The sequence below is a fragment of the Nesoenas mayeri genome (genome assembly GCF_963082525.1).
Source record: "Nesoenas mayeri genome assembly, chromosome: 4".
NCBI lineage: Eukaryota > Metazoa > Chordata > Aves > Columbiformes > Columbidae > Nesoenas > Nesoenas mayeri.
In genome coordinates this window covers 50,733,494-50,748,743 of record NC_137540.1, presented here as the reverse complement: position 1 = coordinate 50,748,743, position 15,250 = coordinate 50,733,494, and the positions used below count along the sequence as shown (strand labels likewise).

At 40.7% G+C, this 15,250-nt stretch overlaps 1 protein-coding gene across 1 annotated transcript in view; it reads left to right on the top strand.

Annotated features, from left to right (window-relative positions):
- Positions 1–11,560, top strand: part of GABRB1 (gamma-aminobutyric acid type A receptor subunit beta1) — a gene marked incomplete at both ends in the record, with an annotated part of 119,094 nt that extends 107,534 nt beyond the window's left edge. The window contains 4 exons of the mRNA XM_080344127.1: positions 2,262–2,399; positions 2,515–2,667; positions 3,989–4,239; positions 11,213–11,560. Coding sequence (XP_080200253.1) covers positions 2,262–2,399; positions 2,515–2,667; positions 3,989–4,239; positions 11,213–11,560 — 890 coding nt within the window. The remainder of the gene's footprint in view (positions 1–2,261; positions 2,400–2,514; positions 2,668–3,988; positions 4,240–11,212) is intronic.
- Between the last annotated feature and the right edge of the window lie 3,690 nt (positions 11,561–15,250).

The following is a 15,250-nucleotide window of genomic DNA, read 5'->3' as shown; positions in this document are numbered from 1 at the left end:
TTCACCTTTGAGGAAGGGGATTTTTTTCTTCAGTAAGGTACCCAAGCTATTCCCTCTTTTGTCAAGAAGGCAGAGAAACTGTAAGGAGGCTGCCAGAGGCTGCTTAAGGAGAGAGCAAATAAACTCAGGACTTGCTGAGACCTGGAGACGTTTCCTTTCTCTGCTCTGGATCCCAGTGTGCACTGGCCGAGGAAGTGGCACTGTTGAGGCAAAACTGGAGGGAAGGCTATGAGAAGGGCCCCAGCTGATGGCACGAAACAGGACAATCAGGTTCACCATCTTCCTCCGAACTCTGAAGCAGAATCTGGGATCCTCACATCTAAACCTTCACCTGTGACTTTGCAGCAAGTACCTGTGCAACATCATGATAGTGCTGCACCTTTCTTCTTTCTAATTCTAGCCCCTGAAGACAAAAAAATAGTTATTAGTGTTAGTTCACGTAGAGGATGTCTGTGTAGTACCGAGTCTGCACATAATCAATACCCTTTCAGTATGAGATGACGGTTTACCATTTCCTCTGTTTTGCTCCATCTTTTTAAAAAGGGAAAACATTCAAGAGAAATTTTTTGTCATATGGATTTGCAAGGAAATTAACACTTCCTTGACAATCTTATTCTTGGCCTCTTAAACAGACTTAGTAGTCTTTATTCCCTCCTTCAATCATTCTGTATTACACCCCAGTGTTGCGCGTGTTGGCCCCGTGGTTTGTGTGCAGTGTGTTTAAAACAGCTGCTGAAGTCCCACTGTCTTGGCTTCTACCTGGAAGACATGAAAACAGCCATGCAGAGAGCCCTGTGTGATAGCCCTAGGATGGTTAATTAAAAAAAAAAAATAGCGTGAGTAATGGGAAGCACAGAAGTTTTAAGCAAAGAGCAGCAATCTGTATTGCACAGGTTAGTATGGTTTCAGGAGCAATTCAGATGGTTAGCAAACTGTGGCACTGAGCAGTTAACAAATAAGGTACGTGAACACTTAACCTTGTTCAGCCCATCACTGTTATGTTTGCATCAGAAGACACCTGTGCAATAACTGCAGACTTCCCAAGCAGTTCATTGAGCCTGGCAGCAAGTTGTGAGAGCTCCTCTGGTTGTGACTAGGGAAGCTGAGGACCTGCTACCTGCTCTGCATGTGGTCAGCTTTACAGATATGGGTCTATTACCAGGCACTATAATAGGAAGAGACACCTCAGGACTAATTTTCCCAGCTAGAAATTGCATTAGTGGTGCACACAAAAGGAGAAGTTCCTAAATCCGTAGAGGCTGCTGATGCTACGGTGGGTTCAGCTGCCAAAACTACTGTCAAGTTTTCTAAAGCTTTGAGTTCATACACATGTTTTTATTTGATCTGTGGTACATGATTTAAACCTGATTAAGTCTAACACCTGAAGGAAAAGTCTAAAAATAGGTGAGATGTTGTTCTCGCCTTTGTTAGATATCTGGAGAAAGTAGTAAAATGCAATAAATTGGAACCCGTTTAAATATTAGTTCAAAAATGTCGTCAATTGGGAGATATTTTTGAAACTCATTCACTTTTGAGTTTAATCAAAATGTTTATGAAAATGGTAACAATAATGCTAACACTCACAGTGGTAGAATGGCAAATTAAATTTTAATTAAATTATAAATAATTAACATCACTGTTGATAGGAAAGAGAAGAAACGTGCTAGTTTTGAAGTCAATAGGAAAGAGTTCTGTGATAACAGAAGATCAAAGATGACATGATCTAATGAAAATGTAAAATGCTCCACGAATATCAAAAGGATACCTACAGCTCCAACAGACATTGTCAGGTCATAGAACAGACATGTGAATTCTTCTGGAATCACCTTTGCCTCTACTGGCTCCAAACTCTGGATTTCCTCAAAGCCTGCACAGGAAATCAAAAGCAAAGCTGAGAACCGAACCTGGTTTTACTGTCAGAGTTCCTCCTAAAGTCTTTAAAAGTTCCACTGACGTTCTATCAGCCTGTTGGTAAACTGAGCAACTCAATCCTGAATGAAAAGTAGTAGTAGTATTAGAGCTAGGTAATAATTGGTCTTTAATCTTAAATTCTGTCCTTGTTTTCTGTCTTCTCCCTTTCCACACGCAGAAGTTTGCCCTAGGTACAGAGGAGGCAACGTGACTCCTGTAAACAGAGATTTCACATAATAGAAGGCTGAATTCCTGATTAACAGCAGCTCCTTCCACTTTAACCACAACTATTTAAGCCAAGTAATAAAACAAAAAGAGAAATCAATAGTTAAATTGTGCCTCTGTTTCAGATGGATACACTACTGATGATATTGAATTTTACTGGAATGGAGGAGAGTCTGCAGTAACCGGAGTTAATAACATTGAGCTCCCACAGTTTTCTATTGTTGATTACAAGATGGTATCAAAGAGAGTGGAATTTACAACAGGTAAGCACTGTCTAGTTAAAAAAGGCACCTCCCCTCACCCCTGCTTCCCCAATCCAGATATATCAGTGTCTAATTTTTTTTAGGCATTATTTGTTATATGGCTTCTTTCTTTCAGGAGCATATCCTCGATTATCACTTAGCTTCCGGCTTAAAAGAAATATTGGATACTTCATTTTGCAAACCTATATGCCTTCCACACTGATCACAATCCTGTCATGGGTATCTTTTTGGATCAATTATGATGCCTCTGCAGCCAGAGTTGCTCTAGGTAATTTCATAATCACTGAACTGAATAGATACTTCTTGCCTTTGAATACAGTAGAACCAAATTCATACAGCTGATTGCAGCAGCATTAGTTATGATCTTACACATGCAGTGTAGGGTCTCCATTGTCAGGAAGGCAGGCAGGTCTCACTTTGCCTACATCTGAAGTTCTTGCTTTGCAGTCAGGTTGGGATCCTGACTGACTTCCAGTTGCCATAATGATCAAAAGTATCTTGTTCCCAAGCTGATCTGTGAAGGTGTGATTCAGGTATCTAAGGGCATCTTCACTGTGCTGCATCAACATTTTGTTAAAAAGCATCCTCTCAGGCCAGATGTGTGGCTGGAAAGAATATACAAGATCCTACTGACATCAGTGGAGATATACCAGCTTACACCAAATAAGCCTGTTTTACCTAGAGTTGGTTATTTACCATACCATGTTCCTTCCAACAACTTTCCTTTAGAACCAATTATCTTTTGCCACCACCTGTGCTTTAAAGCAGATGTGCTTTTCTAATGCTAATGCCAGAAAGCTATTTTGTCCAACCTCTCTGTAAATTCAGCTCATGCACCAGTGCCCAGAGCCATTATCTGGATGCACTAATGACCTGTGATTAAAGCAGACTGAAGAATAATTTCATCCAGCTAAAACAAAGTGCACATATGAAAGAAAAAAAAAAAAAACACAAAAAAAAAAAAAAGAAAAAAGAAAAAAAATAATAAAAAGAACCATGCAGTGGTGGATAGCACAATGAGATGGAAATGCTTTATTTGCAAGCACCCCTTTAACAGGAAAAGGTGTTTTGGTACAAGCATATATATCACTTTCTCTTCATAAAATACCCTCACTTTATCATAAACCTTCCCTGTCTCCTTTCAAATCTCTGTTTTCAATCAAAAGCTAGATACTTATTTCAGTTCCTCAGAGCAAGACAAGCCACTCTATGGGGTCAAGCAGGGTTACTGCTGTAAATAAAGTGAGAAGCATTTCCTCACACAGAAAGAACAACTCTGCTATCCAGGTCAGCTACCCACGTTCCCTAGCAGAGTTATTGTAAAAGCTAAGGCAAGATGTACCAAGACAGCCTGGGCTTTTGAAGGCTATTTTGTTCACCCTCCATTGTATGGAAAGCCAAGGAAGGTGCTGTCAGCAGTCCTGCAAGGGTATCTTCCTTTCTAGTCTTGTACAATGCATTCCCTTAGCTGTTAAACTGATCACCTAATTAATCCATCTACATGAGAAGTGCATGGTAACTGGGCAGTGCTGCCATTATGGCTTTCACGCTCAAATACCTTTCCTTGTCCTGTTATCTTCCTTCTACAGGAATCACAACTGTGCTGACCATGACCACCATTAGCACCCACCTCAGGGAGACTTTGCCAAAGATTCCCTACGTCAAGGCAATAGATATTTACCTGATGGGATGCTTTGTGTTTGTGTTCCTGGCCTTGCTGGAATATGCCTTTGTAAACTATATATTCTTTGGGAAAGGACCCCAACGTCAAAAAAAGGCAGCAGGCAGGACAGGACGTGCTACAGAAGAAAAGAGCAGACTGGAAACAAATAGAGTCCAGGTAAAAAGTTCAAGCTAACTTTTCAAACATTATTTCTGCTGCGACAATGTTGATGTATATGATGATACAGATAAATGCAGTTTGAACACCTATGCAAAAGCATTTGAGATTGTCCAGAGTAATATCATAAGGAGATTACAGCAACGTATGGTTTGTTCTGTCTTAAACTGAAAACAGAGTAAGAAATTACAGAAAATGCAAATGAATATTCAGAACAAGCATTTCTTTGCAGCACAGAAGAAATATAAGGGGTACAAGGAAGTTAAATGTTTACCATTTCAACTGTATATTTCTTTGCTATAGAAGGTGGTATAGAAGAAATGTTTCGTATATAGCTCCTCTTTGCACACAAAAACTTCACCAAAAATAGAAAGCAAAGACAGACACTGTTACTTCAGTGAGTCCTGAATGAAGCCCACACCTCTGAGCTTCCAGGAACACCAGGAGGCTACTGCTAGGTTATAACAGCTTTCACAGATGTCGGGATTTTTCCCTCAGGCTGAATTCAATCAGACCACAGCTACCCCCTCTTCAAAAACAAGCCAGACAAATGCCAGGAAGTAATACTATGGACGTTTTTTTAACAGGGAAAAGATTAATTTCGTGGTACATCACTGAGCACTTGCAAACTTCTATAAACCTGTTCCCTTTTTTTTTCCCCAATTTTTCAGAAATAAACACTTCCATCAGATGTATTTGGCCCAGTCTAACTCAGAGGAAAATACATATCCTAATGAACCAAAAATTTTTTCTGTTCTTTGCTTTTCTTACAATATATTACATCCAAGTATTAATGAGATCTTACCCAGTCTGCTCAATAAACTTCTGTACTGCTGTGGCCTGAGGTGATAACATTTGGACAAAACTATATTTGAGCCCTCTGTTCAGCTTGAAGCATGAAACCAACACATAAAACTCTTAACAGGTAAGACTTTAGCTTGATGAAGGGTTGCAATTTTCACATGCATGTCAGGAAGTGCATTTCAGGAAACTCTGTGATATTTTATTAGTTGTAGACTTGCGTGTCTTGTGTCCCAGCAGCCACACCACTACAGCTAAGCATCTACAGAGTCATCATGTCCTCAGTCTCAGTGAAAACAGGAGCCCATTAAAAGTGGTTACCTGCATTTGCCTTCTGTCCCAATGTATAGGAGATGCTTTATTACAGCGAGTGCACAAATGTGCTTCAGGCTTGCAGCAGTCTCCAATGTCCCACAAAGTATTGCGCTCCACAGGGCAGAGAAGATAAGCCACCCTGTTACAGATTGTTGTACGCAAACACTTCTCTATCGATTTCTATGGAAGATAAGGAAGGGGGAAAAAAACAACAAAGCCCACAAACTCTGACCAACTTCAACAGCTCCTGAGATAACCCAGCCTAACTGAGAAGAAGCATAGTAAGGGTTTATGATGAAGATGGAAGCAACACTTCTTCAGAGGTCAGCCTTGGCTGCATGGGCCCCAGTGCACTGGACTGAGTAAAGGATGAGAAAGTATGAAGGATAAGAATGCAGGTAAGCTCTTTTTCCTAAATATTTCGAGACTTAGTTTAACTAACAAAAGGCCCTAACTCACGACCAAGAGCTTCTGTCTAAGTGTTACACTGGCAATTACACTGAGACTAATACTTAGAATGGGATGGAAAGTATTTACAGTCACAGCTGAACTTCTCAGAGTACCACATGCATACACCAGCATTTTTCTGACAGAAAACAAACACTTTGTACCAGGATTTGTAAGTGTTCACAGTTCAGACTGCAATTCCATTCCGGGATTGACAATACTTTAAGTGATCTACCTGCATAGTATAGATTTGTGATTTTACATAAATGTGTATACACATAGACACATGTGTGAATGGATATCAATGGATTTTGGTATCCCACTGAAGAAACATTGATATGGCACCTTGTGAGCATCCACTTTACTCATCATGGAAATTCTGATGTCCAACAGCTGTACTCTGTCTTCGTCAGGAAAAATGCACATGGCCAGAGCAGTGGGACACATGATCTCTAGTGAAGACAATTCCCAGCCTCTCTCCATCATGTTTTTTTCACTGGTATTATGAAGTCTGTACCAGAGAAGGGGAAAGTTTTTTGGAGGACAAAAGAAGTACAGCTGTAAGTATGTACAGCGGTAGGATATTTCATTTCATTTTACTCTTGACCTGTATCACTTATCCATACAGGGAACTATAACCAACAAAAGATATGTAACAGTGCTTCCTCTCTTTCTGTCAGGTGAAGATATTGCTCACTTCCATCTGACAGACAACTACCATGACTAAAATTCCTTCACCAAATAACAAAAGCCTTTAACATGTGAGCAACACTCAGCAAACTGACTGTGATACAGTATAGAGAAGACCAGATGGAAAAGGAAACCATACTGCTGTTTCATATGTGGCTGTTCCTTGCTCTGCAGACTGAAGAAGGTGGAAATAAAACCTCTCCAGTTTTACAATTTATGCCATTTTAATTTTTAGTATGCAAAAAAATAGTAATTTGTAGTAAATAAGCTTTCTGTTTCTCTAAATAAAACATAAAGACTGTTTGTATCTCCTTGTGCATTTGTCAAAGCTAGATGTCACTGAGGAAACCAACATAATTATCGATAAAAAGGACAAACCACCCAGCAAGAAAATATTTAGATAGTCCATGCATGCAACCACTTCTGTTTCCCCAGACAGTTATGATGTGAATAACCATTACACAGAAAATGTCTCTTAAGCATGAGAAAAACATAGGTTGCAATCATAATGTGAGTGAGAAAGGGGCTGAGCCACCAAGGGGTTCATAAATGGCAACACAAGGCAGGTGATAAATGATTTTCTGGTCCCCAGTTATGCACAGCATCACACCTTCCTTTCAAACCTTCCATGAACCACAAAACCTCCATCGCTGGGAAAGTAATCAAGCGACTTATCCTTGGTGCCATCTCAAGGCATATCAAGGATAAGAGGGTCATTAGGGGCAGTCAACCTGGCTTCACCAAGGGGAAGTCGTACTTGACCAACCTCATAGCCTTTTATGAAGATATAACGAAGTGGATAGATGATGGCAAGGTGGTGGATGTGGTCTACCTTGACTTCAGTAAAGCATTTGACACAGTCTCCCACAGCATCCTCACAGCTAAACTGAGGAAGTGTGGTCTGGGCGATCGGATAGTGAGGTGGACTGTGAACTGGCTGAAGGAAAGAAGCCAGAGAGTCATGGTCAATGGGGCAGAGTCCGGTTGGAGGCCTGCATCTAGTGGAGTGCCTCAAGGGTCAGTACTGGGGCCAGTACTGTTCAATATATTCATCAATGACTTGGACGAGGGAACAGAGTGTACTGTCAGCAAGTTTGCTGATGACACCAAACTGGGAGGAGTGGCTGACACGCCAGAAGGCTGTGCTGCCATCCAGCGAGACCTGGACAGGCTGGAGAGTTGGGCGGAGAAAAATTTAATGAAATATAACAAGGGAAAGTGTAGAGTCCTGCATCTGGGCAGGAACAACCCCAGGTTCCAGTATAAGTTGGGGAATGATCCATTAGAGAGCAGTGTAGGGGAGAGGGACCTGGGGATCCCGGTGGACAACAGGATGACCATGAGCCAGCACTGTGCCCTTCTGGCCAAGAGGGCCAATGGCATCCTGGGGTGTATTAGAAGGGGTGTGGTTAGTAGGTCGAGAGAGGGTCTCCTTCCTCTCTACTCTGCCCTGGTGAGACCACACCTGGAATATTGTGTCCAGTTCTGGGCTCCTCAGTTCCAGAAGGACAGGGAGCTGCTGGAGAGAGTCCAGCACAGGGCAACAAAGATGATCAAGGGAGTGGAACATCTCCCTTACGAGGAAAGGCTGAGGGAGCTGGGTCTCTTTAGCTTGGAGAAGAGGAGACTGAGGGGTGACCTTATTAATGTTTACAAATGTACAAAAGGTGAGTGTCACGAGGATGGAGCCAGGCTCTTCTCAGTGACAAACAATGATAGGACAAGGGGTAATGGGTTCAAAGTGAAACACAAGAGGTTCCACTTAAATTTGAGAAGAAACTTCTTCTCAGTGAGGGTAACAGAGCACTGGAACAGGCTGCCCAGGGGGGTTGTGGAGTCTCCTACTCTGGAGACATTCAAAACCTGCCTGGACACATTCCTGTGTAACCTCATCTAGGTGTTCCTGCTCCGGCAGGGGGATTGGACTAGATGATCCTTCGAGGTCCCTTCCAATCCCTAACATTCTGTGATTCTCTGATTCTATGAAAACACCTGTGATGGAAAACGAGAGACCAGCCACAGGCTCCAGGGGAAACATGTGATTTTCAAGTACAGTGCTACTGGAAGGAGAAAAAAAGAGGGAGCACGTAACCACACAACTAGCTCAACCTTCAAGTAAAACCAAACCTGAATAAGTATATTCTTGCTGAGCACAACCTGTTTCTTTGCAGATCAGATTGTGATAAGAATCCTGCATTTGTTCCAACAAGACAGTTTTTATGAGTAACATGGCCCCAAATCTTTCATCTTAAGAGAAAGAAAAGATGTTTCTATATTGAGACAAAAGTTCTTACCTCAGCAGTTAACATTAGAAAGTAGTCCAAAACTGAACACAATATTCGAGCTGTGTCCTCACCAGTGCCAAGTACAGGTGGACAATCACTTCCCTAGTCCTGCTGGCCACACTATTTCTGATACAAATTTAAAGACTGAATTGCTTCATGATGTATACAAATTATCCCACCTAAAATAATTTAAATAAAACTAATTTTTAAATAAAACAGGTTCATTTGTGACACTTAAAGCAGGAATTCATATGGTGCTTGGCTTATAGTAAACTGTCAGGGAATAATAGTTTAAGAAACATTCCTGTTAATCACTTTAGATTGTAGGAAGTTATGAACTGTCTTCACGAAAGAGGAGCCAGAACAACTGCTTAATGATGCTTGCAGTACTGTTACTACTATTGTAATAATAAAGTAAATTAGTTGAAACATTAGATCATGTAATCAGAGACAGCTCAAAGAGCCATTTCATAAAACTGGAAAGAAAAGGTTAACCTATCAAAACTTCTGAAATTCTAAAAAATTCTCTTTTTACACAGAGGCAACTCGGATAATTGTTTTTTCCATAACTTAGGAGTAATGTATAGTCCCATAGTTATGGCAGTCCTCTGGACGATAGGAAACCCTAGCTTAGATCCTACGTCTGCTTAAATTTGAAGACTTGACCTGAAGGGTATAAACTGGGTAGCCCATGTCTGAAGTAAAGATTGCAAACACCGTGCTGGTTTGTGACCAGCTGACCTCTCTAATCCGGAATATATTAGCTTTTCCCACCAAAACAGTGGGAACTGGAATGTTCCCACTGAATGCTCATTTCAGCATGCACAGAATCAGCTGCTAAACCTGACTACAGCATTTTCTGTCTGTGGTGGCTCATCACTCCATTTAGAAGACTTTTTTTTCCCCACAGCTCTCCTGGGTGGCTTTTGTACAAATAGCTTCGTCTGGCCAGCAGTCATTACACAATATTTTCTCCTTCCAGAGATGGAAAGGATCATCCTCCATGTTGCCTGGTGGAACCACGGCTTTCTCTGTCTTCCAGCTTTTCTCTGCAGCAACCCCCAGAGACTGGATTTCTCCATGTCCTCTGCTCGGAGTTTTTTCTTGAACATACTTTTATTATACCATTTTCTAGCTCTGCTATGTCTTGCTAAAAACATAAAGCTTGGAGCGTGAACAAAGCATTACTTAATCACTGGTGGTTCACAAGAGTAGATATTGTCAATAAGTAATCTTTTTTTTCCTTGGTATAAAGGCATCCCCAGACAGCCGTGATATAGATTGTAATATATTTGGAGTAGCTTCAAAGCCACAGTTTACAAAAACCAATTTTAATACTCAAGCCTCAAGGCAAAGTCTTTGAAGTTTCATTTAAGAGGTCTGTGTCCTGATGTGTATTTCCCTCATATGAGCTACAGTGGATGTTTAAATATCTGGGAATTTGAAACATCTAGGTAGTCTTCATGGAGAAGTCAGGGATCATCCTGGAAACACCAAAAAACATTTCCTATAGGAGGTGTTACTACAAACATGTAGAAAACTAAAGATGAGTGAAAAGGTACTACTCTGTAGTAATGCAGCTATTCATGGTTAATTACATTCATATATAAAAAAGGAAATGTTATTAAAATATTTTATGTAAATATATATCTATTTTTTGTGCCAGACCTGTACATGCTGGTTGCAGTTTCCAGTTCTTTGCTCAGGTACTTAAAACAGTGCCATCACTAACAGCACAAATAAAGTAAGTGATAAACATATTCAAAACAACTGTTTCCAGTACCAACATATAAAAATGCAACTGAAGGCAAGGTTTCATTGAGTAAAATGGATTATTCTATCTGCACACGAGCAAGTATGTTGTGGAGAGTAGGGATTTCCATGTCTGCAATATAGTAATTCTCCAAAATTAATTCTCATCACAAGCACATTACAATAACCGATAAAATGCACATGTACCTCTATGTTCTTCATGTGATGAACCTGTTGTTAAAAAACTCTTCTTGAAACTAACTCACAGTTCTAAAACTGTATAGAATTGACAGAGATAGCTACATTTTTTTTCCACCTTGAGTACATGAAAGCTTAGGGTGTCAGATCATCAGACTTTAAAACTCAGTATTTCATGAATACCATGATCTAAGTTAAAGACAAAACTAGAAAACTCTTACTTTACAGGGGATGAGATACTAACTGAATTAAAAGGTCCCAGACCAAAAAGCTGGGTCAGAGAGGAAGATATTTAGATGCCTAATGAATAATTCCACACCAGTCAGGAAAGTGTATTTTCACTTCTGTTGATGCTATACAAGACACAACTGTCACTGCGGCCCCAGGAGCACACTGACAGTAGAACCAGAAGGTACCTGTCCATCTGGGAGACACCTTGGGCTGGCTGAGGAACCCATCTAATTGACATTCCTTCCTTGACACAGGTTGATATCCATGGAAACATGCTTCTGAGCCCACTTGAAATACGAAATGATGCCAGCAGCTCAGATGTGTTCACGAACCTCCGTGACCCGCGAGCCACCACGTACACATACAACAGTGCCAACCTGCAGTACAGAAGAGCCACTTCCAGCAGAGACCTCTACAGTCGGAGTGCTTTGGACAGGCACAGGCTCCATAAAAAAGGACGCTTACGAAGAAGGACATCCCAGATCAAAGTCAAAATCCCTGATTTGACTGATGTCAATTCAATAGACAAGTGGTCCAGAATGGTCTTTCCCATCACATTTATTCTTTTCAATGTTGTTTACTGGCTGTATTATGTCCACTAAGTTATGCAATAATGTTACCATAGACTGACATAATTAGACTTGGGGTTTTTTCCTTCTAAATTTTGTTAACTGTGAAGGACTACAGTAGCCACAATGTTACATACTCAAGGTAAGACACCCAACCATTGAATACTTCTAGATTTAAGGTATCCAAAAAAAAGCCAACCCAAAACCCCAAATCCAGCCTCACTACATGCAAATCAGAATAGTACAGATCTGCTCCTAAAGAGCATCTTCAGCAAAAACGCTATACCTCAATTTTACAAAGAGTTTGTGCATCACCCATGACCCTTCTTTACCTGTTTTTATATTTTTTTAAGTGGAATAAAATTTAGTCCCAGTGTATTCCCACAGCAGCATGCTTCTGAACAAGACAGTAAAACAACTCAAAGTAGTAGCCGTGTCACAGTCTTTCAGTATTTAGTGTGTAAAGAAATTTGAAGAAATAACTGTTTGAAAGATTATAACTTACATCGTGCACCATTTCAAAGCTAATGGTTGTTACTAGGAAGTATCTCCATAGTGTCTGTGACAAGTGCCACTCAAGGACATGTAAGTCAGTTCACGTTTTCAGAGAGGCAGGGATCTTCAAAAGAAAGGGCAGCAGAGACAAATCCCACTGAGTTTCCAACCAAGGAATCTGTTAATTGCATCTGATTGGAATTTTGGTATTTCCACAAAGTAGCAAAGTTGAAATTGATGAGAATAATTGTGCCATCTGTAATTTTGTATTTAAAAAGTAGAAAACAAACAGGTGTTCATTCCTGGAAAGAACTACAGAGGGATACCCCAGCCCAAGACTTGCTACTTTTCTTGACTCCCAGTTTTCCCATGGCTGGTAATTGCAACACTTTCTCCCAAAAGTTGGCAGGTGTCTGCAAACAAGTCTGAGGAGAGTTCTGCACACAGATGTCCTTACTCTGCTGAGGAACAGGAGGTCCAGCTGAGTCTTACGGCACACTGGTGATGGTGGGAGCTGCCTCTCCCCACCCGGCTGCTGGCGCATCCATGGCCCAGGAGCTGCAGGCGAAGCGCTGGCGAGCTGCACACAACTGAGGAGCAATAGGTCAATCCTCTCCTATCTGTATGAAACCCATTTCCCTGCTCTATTGCCAGTTTTTTCTAACAGTGTTTATACTATGTTGCCTAATATAGCATTTTCTTGAAATGGAACTATGATCAGTTAAATTTTATTTTGTATTGAAAGTGTTTTGTACTTGTAGGAGAGTCAAGATATAGAAGCCAATAGTCTACCTATGTACTGAGATGGTTGTTACCAGTGCCAGCTGGTACAGAAAGAAACACTGACCAGGACAGTAAGCAGCAACACCTGCAGTTAGGAGTTAGCAGGGAATAGAAATGAGCGATGTGGAAAGCTTCTTCGCCAGTTCCTCATTGCCTGGCATTAAATCAACTGATGACTTTATTGCCAGCTGACATTACGACTTCTCAATCAGAATGTAATAATAAATGAAACACTCCTACATGTTAACATTTGTCACATCCTGCAAGACCTCGACTTCCTAACACATCAGGACCTGCTGCCCTTTCTCTTTGTGCAGTAGGCTTCTGCTGAAACAGTCTAGAATGATAAATCACCAAACAAGAAAGAGAGTAGCTTTAATGTACTCATTACAAAAAAATAAAAGGCTGAAAAACAGGCATTTGACATTGCTAATCCAGGAGGGTCCTTGAGACAATCAGTTTTTCTGTGGACTCCAAAGTGCCAAGTCTCATCCCAAGTTCAGTGGAGCACAAAGGTGGTCTTCTCAGCTGTCTCTTCTCTGCTACAAGATTAACTTCCAGCCTATTGAAGAGCTGCACAATTTTACCAGAATCATCAGACACTAGGTGCAATTTGAAATGACTCAGGATAAATATTAATTCAGTCAAATGGCTCTTCTGAATAGGGTACTACTATCCCCACGCTAAAATAACTCAAAATAATTTTTCAACATTTTCACCATATCAGCAACCAAAATCCCACATGGAACATTTTGATTAATTTTTCAGTCAAATTTAAAAAATTCTTAGATTGAGAATATTTGAATGGCAACTAACAATATTTTGAGATCATAAAGTAAACAATACACAGAACATATGGAAGCATTGTATTCTAAGCAAACTCAGCTTTTCATGATTGCAAAAAATAGCCCCAAGAGGGAGACAGCAGTTGGGCCATATATGCTGTCCATTCCAAACACACACTCCGTTAAATGGTTTTGAATTCAACTGGCACCAGACTTTGCAAAGAGAGGGAATAAGTCCATGAGCTAGTAAACTTCCCAGCTTTGTGGTTACACACAGAAATAAAGAGAGCAATACAGTCTGCAGATTTGTAGTGTAAAACACACTGTGGGGAAAACCAAAGAAACTGTCAGTGACTCATGTTTTTGCATTACCTGATTTATCAAAGATATTGACAGAAAGGCCACAGGTCAGTAAAGTCAGCTGTCCCGGTGGTGTGAAGACATTACAACTCCTCCTTATAGTGGACAGTTAGGAAGAGCCAAAATCCAATGTGATACTGAAACAAGAATTTAGGTAGAAAGGGAACCCTTGCCTCCTACTACAGAAGCAAAGATCAACTGTACTGGTCTTCAATATTTTTTATTGTAGACTCCTAACATCTGCATACACTTATTTTCTAGCTTATGGATCATTCAACTAATTCACGTACAGATGTTAGACACATGGGCTAAAAGCACTTATATGGTACAATTTCAAGGGGAAAAAAAAAGTGTATGGAGCAGAGGAAGGGCCATTAACAAAGCGAGAACACTGCAAACACGAAACTCCTTCACAGCGGCATGTTCCAAAACAGCAGGGTCCAACCTCGCGCAGCGGGAGTCCTTCAACAGACGTCACCGATACAAAACGCAGCCCTGCTGCCAGTTTTGAATGGCACACAGTGAGGTCTGTATTGTATTGAGGTCTGGTTGTATTGAGACCTGGAAGCGCTTGGCACCAAGTTTTGCAAGCAAGGGCTAGTAACCACACCTTACTGCCAGCGTGGCAATATCTTAGACCAGAGTAAGCATCTCCTGCCTCCCACTGATCCCCAGTCTGCACCTTTAACCACTAACTCTGGTAAAGAAAATAGAATTTGGCATACAAGCTTGCAAGTCGCATTGCATTTAAACTAAAATGTCTTTCAAAGCATCAAAAGAGAATTAAATCCAAAACTTGGGAACAGAGTGTCTAAGCATAACTATCATGTTTTCCATTTTTCCACTACTTTTAGAAAAAAAGCAGAAGAAAATGTTTCTCACTTGAGAGCAATAGCTTGGCAGCAAGAAAAAGGCAGTGGTTATTAGAGGCACAGAATGGAAAAATGTGGATATTTATGGGTTACCCACGTACATTACCATCTAGAGCTAGGAATTAGTGAGCACAAAAGAAACAAAACCTCTTCCCATCAATAGGTTGGAGTTATTTGGCTGGCTTTAAGTGATAAAAGTGAATAAGGCTGTAACACTAAGCTCCATCACTGTTGTATTGTAGTAGTTGGTTTGCCTGCCCCTAGGGACTGGACTTCAAATTCAGCAGAGATTAAGTCCTATTGTTAATTAGGTTTCAGGTAAACCCCCTTAAAATTTGTGCCACTGTTTCATGTAATTTGTGAGTTTGAACAGATTATTTAAAGAAACCTGCACTGGAAGTCCTTTTTAGCTAGGTTTCCCAAACATG